Source organism: Nicotiana attenuata, chromosome 12 (assembly GCF_001879085.1).
Source record: "Nicotiana attenuata strain UT chromosome 12, NIATTr2, whole genome shotgun sequence".
Lineage (NCBI taxonomy): Eukaryota > Viridiplantae > Streptophyta > Magnoliopsida > Solanales > Solanaceae > Nicotiana > Nicotiana attenuata.
This window is the reverse complement of record NC_032000.1, coordinates 2,859,606-2,870,389: the sequence shown is the minus strand read 5'-3', so window position 1 is coordinate 2,870,389 and position 10,784 is coordinate 2,859,606. Positions and strand designations below refer to the sequence as shown.

Below are 10,784 nucleotides of genomic sequence, written 5' to 3'. Positions count from 1 at the left end.
GGGGGGGGAGGGGGGAGGGGGGGGGTTGTAAGGTAGGTGATGTACTTATCTCTTTTATGTATTCCTCTCACTATAAATAGCAATGCAATAGTGGCTCTGTTTAGTGAGCCATTCACCAAAACATTCTCGGAGAACAATTTCCACTCTTCTAAAGGTTGTAACCCAGGGCATGTCCTAGTAGCATGATGTACAGTTGCGGAAGGGAAAGTTACTGATCTGATTTTCTTTTTTATCATTAAAAAATGACTCGTCTGATTTTCGTGGAGAGGGTCAAGAGAAATTGTGCAAGTCTGTTTCCAGGCTTACATAAAGAATTGAAAGATATATTTTCTCTACATCCAGCTAGAATTATTCAATGTTGTTCCCTACATATAAGTTCAAAATTTTACAGGTACAGGAAAGTGTTAAGAGTCAAGGTTGAATGTAGTTTTTGTTTGGAAGGAGAATGAGCAGACTGATCTATATCAAATACTGTTCAGCATGAAAAGAAGTCGGAGATGATATGAAGGCAAGGCTTAACCAGCACATAGACTTATATAGAACAAATACTATTCAACATGATTATGTTTTGGGTAATATGGATGAGAAAGAGTGAAGGCAAGGCTTAACCAGTACATATACTTATATAGTATGTACAGATGGTTGTACCTTTTGGCTTTTTGGTGTAGCTTATTGGATATATACATATGAATTACTTAAAGATTTTCTCAGCTACTCTCATGATTAATGAGAAGCTGTGTCTTTGTAACCGTAAAGATTCATCCTTGATGCTGCTTGATGAAAAAGAAAATTGCTTACTTAGTTAAAAGGTCAAATATAGTTCTCTCTACGTAACCTTCCATCGATTCTCAAGAGTGTTAGATTGCTTGAATGCTTCTCAGCTCTACATATATATCTAGTTTTTCCTAAATGACATATCTGCTGCAGTCAAGTCTTATACTCGGGGTTCAGGTATCCAAACCTTGGATTCAGATAACACTAACTTGGGTATGTGCTTGAGAGAACTACAGGCAAAGCTCCAACATGCAAGTTACTTAGGCTCAATGAATAGCAGAAGGAACTCTAAATGTCAGGCATGCTATACCTAATAACAGTAGCAACATGAATAGAGTACTACTTGTTAAAACTTGAAAGGGTGGTTAATTAGATTAGCCCTGACATCACCCTCAAGAGAGAGCGGCAAGCTTGTTTTGGACTACTCTTCAGGAGTGTAGGTAGATATTTACATCAGATTAAGTCTGGACCTGATCCAATGTGCTAATGATTTACAGAGGAAAGTGAGGCTGGGGCATTACCAGCCTAAAGGTAATGCCATGTTTTGGGATAACCAGAGAAATCAGTTCAGTAGCTAAGGATAACAAAGGAAAGTGAAAACAAACCAAGAGGAGACTGTGACTATTTCCTATAATAGAACTTCTAGATGGCATAGCCTCAACCTCAATCTAAGCTATAATCATGTCCTTTATTATCCTTGTGGCTCAAGTCCGTCCCTTGATTTGTTCCAAACACACCAACAAATTGACACTGATGAGAGACCTTCATAAGTTCCAGTGTTTCATATAATCACTTGTCACCTAAGTTGCTCGGACTCGAGTGTGGGTGTCCGATACGGGTGCGGATCTAGAGATTGGATCTTTCATGGTTTAATTTTTAAGATTTGGGAGTATGGATCCAGATTATGGATATGGATATGGGTGTGGGGATTCAACTATCTAAAAATAGAGTTATTAAAATATGTCTTCTTTATGTGGAACTTACAAGGTATTCCGAGAATGACAGAATATTGATCAAGAGAAGAATTCGAAAAGGAGATAAAAGGAAAAAGATTGACATATAAATTTCTATATACAAGGTACTCTATTTTCTTCAATTTCACTCTAGCTTTTGTTTTAATTTAAAAAAAATCATTAAATATGTCCCGAATTTCTCTACCCAAAATCAGTCAGACCAAATCCAGTACAGATCTCACACCTATGTCGTGTCGACACAGGTGCGACACCAAAAGTGAAGTGTCCGAGCAACTTAGCTTGTCACTACAAATATGACCAACTACAAAGAAACTTAGTCGAAAAGCACTAAATGCACCGCAAACCCCTAACACTTAAAGCACAATCACCCTCCAACAAGTATATCCTACGAATACCAACATTATTGTCTGATACGACTTGGATTTTGCACAACATTCTTTACTATCTACAAGTATGCAATGAGTGTTACTAACTTGAAAGTCAGAGCCTTCCTGCAGCCCAACCTTCATCCTTTCACTAGTACAAGTGCGCAGACATCTACTTTCCCAACCATGTTGCATAGCCACCTGAACCCGAGGAAAGAACTCACTACATCTGTAATGAGGACTAAGGTGGTCTATCTACAGAAGTTCATAAATCAAGTACTTGCCTTTTTCTAGGATTGAGATAGTGAGAATGATGCTTAAAGGATCAGCATCAGAATCCCCTAATCATTTATCACGCTCCATTCTTCCATCTAGCTGGTAAAGAATACAAAACACATTGTATTCTATTCCTTTTTTTCTTTTTTATAATCAAGAAATCCCCGAAGACAAGTGGGGTCCGGGTCAGAACTCGGTTGATAATGTGTCCGCCCTCTGCCCCTCTCCATTTAAATACCAGGGTTTTGTCTACAATAGAGTTTATCAGGCACAATGCTCTTAGCAGTAGACCAAAGCCCTGGGGCATATAGAATATACAACATATGCTTACATCCTATGTTGCTCGGACTCTCCAAAAGTGCCGCCGCACCCGTGTCGGCCTCCAAAAATGCACTAAATTTGGAGGATCCGACCCACACCCAATAACATTTTTGAAGAGTTTGAGTAACATAGCTTACATCAGTATAGTAAGTGTTTTCAAGTCATATGCTAATCCACTCCCTACATTAAAGTTTTGGGTCGGATGCTCAGATTCTTTCACAATAGCTACCCGACGTAGACCTTGCTAATACTACCAGCCAACTAGAAACTTCAATATAAAGTAAAATACACATTAAACCAACAATAAATTACAATTAGCCATCTAACAAAATATGAAGTTAAAACAGCTACATAACATAAAAAAGATCAGAAAACAAAGCCTAAAGAGAAGTTGGTAGTGTTTTGTTCTAACTTCAATATTAAAGCCAAATACACATTAAACTAACAATACAGTACAATACCCATCAAACAAAATGTGATCTTTAATCAGTTTCATAGCATAAAAAGATCAGAAAACAAAACCTGAAGAGTTTTGTTAAACTTGGGCATTGGTAGTGAAAAAGGAGCCGCTTTTGGTTGGGACCCATTTGGTTCTTGACCTGTTGGAACTGAACCCACTACTACTTGTTTCAATGTAGAAGATGACAACATATTTAGCCGACGACAGCTTTTTCCGGCGAAATCACAGTCTCCGATTTTATTAGACAAAAATTTGTTCTCGAGTAGTGTGAGTCGGACACAAAAAAAAATGAAATTTTTACAGACAAATGTGGTAGGTAGCTACTTTTGTTTAATGTTATTTTTGGTACGGTCCACTATGCTGAAAAAGACTTTATACTATTAAAATCACATTTCTTCAATTGACATTTTTTTTTTTTTGAATACAAATAGGCAGAGATAGAAGCTCATATATGTGTTTCATCGAATTTAATAACAGTATAAAAAGGTAGTCGGATTTACTAAGCTTTTGCAATGGGCGGAATCGGGAGAAAGATCGGACTATAAGGCTCTATTGTACGCAGTCTTACCGTGTAGTTTTGCAAGAGGCTGTTTTCGCTATTCGAACCTGTGACCTCCTAGTCACATGACATCACCTTTATCATTTACACCAAAACTCTCTTTCTTTTTGTTCAAATAGTATATTAAAAAATTTATTAAATATATGTACACATATTAAATTTAGAATTCAGTTGTTAGCACTTAAAGTTATCGTTCTAAATTCAGAACTCGTAAAATTGAAATTTTGGCTTCCCCTCTTGGAATACATAGCATTGCATTTAGTTCAACCATAGCATTTAAAAGCAACATAATTGCATTTAGTTCAAAATGTAGTGACAAAAAATTTAGGTATGAGCTACCCACTACTGGCCTAATACGCAATGAAGAGAAAAGACGATAAACGTTCATGAAACATGTGAGAGACCAAAACCATGTTTCTTTTATATCCATATTATTTAATGTAAAAAAAAAAAAAAGACCACTAGGATTTTTGTTTGGTAAAATTAGAGGTCTGTGATTAATATCTAACCAAGTTTGATTATGCAGATGATGCACCATTGAAATCTCACGCGGGTTGGACTGATTTTAGGCTGATAAAAATGAGATGTGTCAATAAATAGACGAGTTGATGACTCCCTCAAAAATTACTTAACTAGGTCAAGATGGCCTAAAATTTAGGTCATAGCCCAACCGTCCAGCTCTTACCAAGATTTAGTTAATGTGTTATTTTCTTATGAATTATTTTGTTATGATAATAATATAATAATATAATATATAACATATGAAACAAAAAAACTTATTTTAATGATATTTTAGCAAAGTTGCTCATGGATCAATTTGGGCTTAAAATTAGTCAATTTAAATGGGTTGAGATGAGATAGGTTAAGATGGACTGAATTCAATAATGAACGCGTCAATGAGCGGATTGGGCGGGTTGTATAGGTTTATGCTTAAATTGCCACCTTAGTTAAATGCATGCAAATTAGCGGGATGCACTCTACTACTAACTAAGTGGAGGATTGTTATATTAGTTAGTGTTTTGATGAGAGTATTTGAGAAGAGGTTGTCCCTCGTTGGAAAAAGAAAGAAAGGAAGAAATGTTTAAAAGCACTTCTTTGTCTTACATGGTTTGAACATTTTAAAGGTATTTTGAGGGAAACTAGAATTTGACTATATTATTAATAGTCAAGATTTGGCACTTGGGTCTTGGGCCAATCAAAATAGTCCAAAATTTATTTCTTTTGAGACTTTTTCCTTCCTATACCATATATGAAACTTTATTACCAAAAATGTGCATAGTTTCATATTTACCCACCATGTTCACAGTTATTCTACAAAATATATACCATTCATTAAATACCAATTATTAGGAGGTGATTCCTTCCTAATTAGGCACGCTACAAATCTGGAACTAAATATTCTTCCAGATATATTTTGTGTATGAACATTCAGATGTGTGGCTGTGTTGCTTGCGCGTAAATCAATCGCCAATTCTCTGATGAATACAAAAACCTTAAATGCGGATTCTGCTAATAACCAAATTGATACCTCATAAATTCTTGTTAATATATTACGACAAAACAGATGTTTGATTCGTTAAAAGAATCTGTGCGCGCGCTACAATTATGGAAGTAAATATTCTTCCAGATATTTTCCACCATTGACAGCCATTAAAAAGCTTGAAAGCTTTGAATTCAAATTTGGGTTTTCAAAAATCATTATTTGTTTGGATTGGATGTTGTTGAAAATAATCGAGAATATGGTTTGGAGTTTATATCTCAATTTTGAGGGATTTTGGTGAAGATTAGACTTGGTTTTGACTGAATTTCAGATTGAAACTCGAAGAAGAAGAAGAAGAAGAAGAAGAAGATGAAGAAGAAGAAGACATATTGCAGAAATTGTAGATAAATTGTAGATTATTTGTATTCTGATTGTACATGCTTTATTTTCTGTTTTCACAAATAAAAAACGGCTAAAACTTCTACAAATCTTCTGAAAAAACGCAATTATGTCAAAAATTACAATTATGCTACAATTGAATGGGAATTGGGATATAAAAATTCAATGTACCCAGTTTGTAGATATTTTATAGATAAATTATACATTATTTGTATTCTAATTGTAGATGCTTTGTTTTCTGTTTTCACAAATCAAAAACGACTAAAACTTCTACAAATCTTCTGCAAAAAACGCAATTATGTCGAAAATCCCAATTAAACGACAGTCGAATGGGAATCGGGATATTAAAATTCAATATACCCAGTTTGTAGATATTTTGTAGATGAATTGTAGATTATTTGTATTCTGATTGTAGATGCATTATTTTCTGTTTTCACAAACTAAAACTTCTACAAAATCTTCTGCAAAAAACGCAATTATGTCGAAAATACCAATTAAGCTAATCAACTCCTTTACTTGTATCAATACACTCTCAGTTACTTTTGTTCTCCCATTGATTTCGTTAATGTTTGTGACAAGTCATTCTATTCATCAATTACTACACACTAAACTACTCCTTTTAACCTATTCCTTTCAATATTTTCTCTTTTCAACTATCAATCTGACCAAATTTGTGAAGTCAAACTATTCATAGATTGATTTTGACTGCTAAAAGTTGAGATGGTTATTAAAGTTGCAAACTGTTCACATGCAGTATCAGAAATTTCAATTACCGTAATATAATATTTCTAAATTCACTTTAATACAACAACACGAGCTGGTCCATAACCGCTAGATCACATTCATTTGTAATTTCAGGACAGTAGCAAATTATGAAATTTACCTACTATATAAATGGGAATGTTTTGTTTACTCTCATACGTTGTGAAATGCAAATCATAGGTTTCTACATCAATATGCTGCAAATCTATGTTTCCGTAATCATAGGTTTTTATGTTTAATAACAGTACATAAACGTGGGTGAGGGTTTGGGAGAGAGAAACGTAGGAGGGGGTGGGATATACGGTACCTTGAATTAAGGAGGGATATATGCTGCATTAATTGTACCCTTAAAATACACTATGGTATAGAATTGGTAATTTAGTATACTAAATGTAATTATATCAAACCTTAAATATTGAGGGTAATAAGATTTCCTATATGGTATAGAAATGTAAAAATTTCATTTCTTTTTAGTCACCTATTAATTTTGTTAATTAATAAAAAAATGTTTTAATAATTAAAACGGTTTAACAGTTATTAATTTTGAAAAAATGTGACTTTTGATTTTTAAAAGATGATTGTTGGCAAAGGTTGAGTCTGTTAATCCTAACAAACACCTAAAGGGTTTATAAATACCCTGTTCCTCTCCAAAACAAAAATCGTAAGAAAAGCAACAGTTTTCATCTTCTTCTCTTTCTGCTATCTTTAATTCACAAAGTTTGTTCAAGTGGAAATTCGAGTTAATTGTTGGTACTCGAATTTCAGAGGCTTTGTAGAATTCTAAAGGAATTCTGCCATAATCCGTGCAGCAACAAAATTAAGAGGCTTAAATTCCTTAAGAACTGTGACTAAACTATCAAGCCCTAATTATTTCGTCCCATATTCTGTTATTTCAGTAACAACATCATCCCCTAAAATGCTTTTCATGTACCCCCTTCTCTTAAGAAATAATCTTTTCAATTGTTCTATGTATCCAAAACTTTAATTTCCACTCGAACAAAAAATTTATTTAAGAAAAGGTTACCCCCTATGATTTGCGAACTTGCAAACTGATTCTCTAATATGCATACCATGCTTTTGAGTCTTAAAAATAAAAACTATTGTTTGAAGAATAAAACCGAAATCGAAGAGTCTAAAATTATGGTACCAATATTGTTTAGTGACATTTATGTAACAAGGGTGCAAAAATATACTTGAATGTTGTGACATTTATCTGTACCTTAATATTATAGCTCCGCCTACCCTGGGGGTTATAAATATGATCCTTCTCACTGAAACAAATCACCACACAATCTTCTGCTAGTAGCTGTTCATTAGCAATATAATCCAAAGTGTTTGCAAATATGGCTGCCAAACATCTAGTGAACAAGTTTGCTATCTTCTTCATTGTTCTATTGGCGATGACTATTGGTTCATAACTTTACTTTTCTCATTTATATTTTTATGGTAGTCATGCATTAGCCAAATATCAATGTTTACCTCGAAAAATGTGAGTAACAATTAAATATGATTTATGGTTCTAAAGATATGTGATTTATTCCAATACTAGTGAATGTACGAATAATATTAAGCTTAAGTAAGAAGAATTGATGAACCAAACCAGCGTTGTTAGAGCAATAAGGACCTCGAGCTCGATTATCTCAGGGGGCTCGAGGTGAGCTAAGAGCAATAAAGTATGAACAATAAAGTAAAGACAATGAAGCTGAAGAAGTTGAGCACGGTAAACAAGAAAAGCAGAGTAGAATCTTCTATTGCAGAGAATGAGATAATCCTTACAAATGATTGGGGTCCCCTTTATATAGGAGGGAAAAACCCTAATATGGTACATTTCCAATTATGATAAAGAATTCTATTGGTACAACTGTATAACAACCTAGTACGGACTTGTACTATTTCGTACAAACTTATCCTATAACTTATGCCCTGACCCACGTGTCCTTGAGAAATTTCCCCTCTTTCTTGAGTTCCCTCGAAATTGTACTGCCCTCGAGGCAGATCATGACGGGTCCCCGATTTGCTTCTCGAGGTGCGCTCATCCGGGCCTGGCTTGATTCTTACTTCGAGCTTCCAGAACTCGGACTCGGAGTGTAATCCAGTCTTAGAAATCGAGCTCTCCGATTTCTACCGTATACAAATAGTCCTCGTGTTTCTTAGAATAAGATGATAAGAAATGATTTGAATCTCGATTTTCCCGAACCACTCGTGATGACGTCATGCCCGTGATGTAGGCGCTTGAAGTGATCGAAAATGTCATGTCAGTGTGCTTCCACAAAATGTCAAATACGTTTCAGCCTTTGTCGTCCACTTGCGCCGCCGGTTCCGTCGTCGGCTTTCTATAAATAAGAGGTTACTTGGCTGAACAAAAACTACACTTATTCCTTCTTCATCTACTTTTAGTCCTTTCCCTTCTCTATCTCTTCCTCTAATCACCTATTTCCATGGTTCAAATCTGTGGCCACAAGTTCACATGGCAGCGACTTTACCAGTTACGCCAAGGCTTCCTTTTTCAAAGCTTCGACTTGAGACAACGAGAGAAAGTCATCGAATCCCTCCCGTATCAGAAGATATGCGAACTTTACACTGCTGCTCATCTCTCTTAACTTCAACCTGGTGTGGCGCTTCATTCCTTTTGATTTTCATGGAATGAGGTGGCACTATTATCTACTAACTTTTGCATCCCACACCGGAACAGAGTTCCGAGGATGAACACTCTTGGATTGTTGCTCATGCATCTTGCAACCCCTTTTGGTTTTTTCCTTTTGCTTGCTCTTTCTTAATGTATTGTGGCCCAAAACTTCAACAGAATGCTCAATCTCGGCTGCTGGAGATATCATTACACCTATCGAGGGCCTCCTGCCCTATATAAACGTTTCCAATGATCTGAAATGGTGCCCCCAAGAAGAGGATTTCCGAAGACGATGCTCTCGAGGATGTGGTCTTAGAAGTGGATTAGGTTTTTTGCTTCTTTGTTCCTGTGTAAGTATCCTTCGTGGGTGCCGTAGCTATACTTTGTAAACATTTCTTGGAAGTATAAAAGGATCCTTGTATAACTTTCGGTCCATGTTGAATTTTATTCTATCTTTATTCGTAAAGACTCGATTATATGATTTTAATGGCTAGCCCAAATATCGAGCTCAGGACATAATAAACCCTTAGGTTTTTAAATGATCAATATAATATCCCTCGAGGTTCTCGTTAATCCTCGAGCTGAGCTTAAATGTGAACTCGGAACATCGTGAATCCCGAGCCCGAGTTAGGTGAGAGCGAGATCTCGAAATGAAGTTAATCCTTAGATCTTTTTGTAGTCCCTGAGTGAGAAATTTCTCCAACTCGGGTAGCCCTTGGGCTTTGCAGTCGAGCGGGCATTTGCTCGAACTTGTAATAAGGATAGCCCTTAGGCCTTTTCACAGTTCTCGAGCGAGAAACTCCTTGAACTCGGATAGCCCTTGGGCTTAGTAATCGAATGGATACTCTGCTCGAACTTGACTTATAGGCTGCCCTTTATGATTTTTGACGAATTAATCCTTGATCCTGATGCCAATATCGTGATATCAGCGATTGAAGCGACTGAAAAGTTTTTTTTTGTGCGATTCCAAAAATCATTATTTGGAGGCAGCTGATGGTTAGCCTTTTGGCTTCTCCAGCACGCTTAAACAATCTCTATAAATAGACAAACTTCACAACCTTGAAAACTTTATTCTCATATTGTTCTGAAAGTCTCATTAGCCTTTTTCAACTTCCTTGAACTCTCCCTTCCTAAAACCTCTAAACCAGTTTCCCAAAAAGGAAAAGTTTCTTCATCTTCTCAATCGACCTAACCGGTAATGCCCCCTCGTATTGAGGAGTGCATCCCCCCACCATGTGAAATAACATCCGATTTCAAAATCGAGAAACCTACATCGACACCAGGCCGATGCGAGCCCATGTCTCGATATGTTTGTTTTGTGACCAAGGCCGAGCTCAGGCAAGTAAAGGAGGATTGCAAGTGGGATGATAAAGAAATAGTGATTCCTTCCTCTGAGGAGGACATCACTACATACAAAGCGGGTTACTTGAGCGTATATACTTACCCATTTACGTTGGGTCCTGCAATTCCGGCTCAAGGTCCCATAGATCCAGTTATTCTTGACTTTTGCCAACAATACCGAGTGACACTTGGCCAGATCTACCCCTCCTTCTGGCGAATCGTTTACTTAATCAGGTTCTTTTCAAGCCAAGTTGAGGGGATGTCTTTTACCCTCGATCATTTGATCAGATTGTACAGTCCCCGACTTTATCGTGGGGGTTTGATAAAATTGCAACGCCGATCCTTAAAATATCTCTTCTCTAGTATCGATGAGGACAAAGACCGTGGATGGATGAGCCGGTTCGTCCGAGTCAGGACCTCCGATCTAATTCCTGCTGATTGGATGTC

The 10,784-nt window shown here is 36.4% G+C and overlaps 1 protein-coding gene across 1 annotated transcript in view; it reads right to left on the bottom strand.

Annotated features, from left to right (window-relative positions):
* LOC109235162 overlaps nt 1–3,510 on the bottom strand; it is a 6,101-nt gene extending 2,591 nt beyond the window's left edge. Inside the window, exon 1 of the mRNA XM_019401148.1 lies at nt 3,233–3,510. Coding sequence (XP_019256693.1) covers nt 3,233–3,361 — 129 coding nt within the window. The 5' untranslated portion in view covers nt 3,362–3,510. The remainder of the gene's footprint in view (nt 1–3,232) is intronic.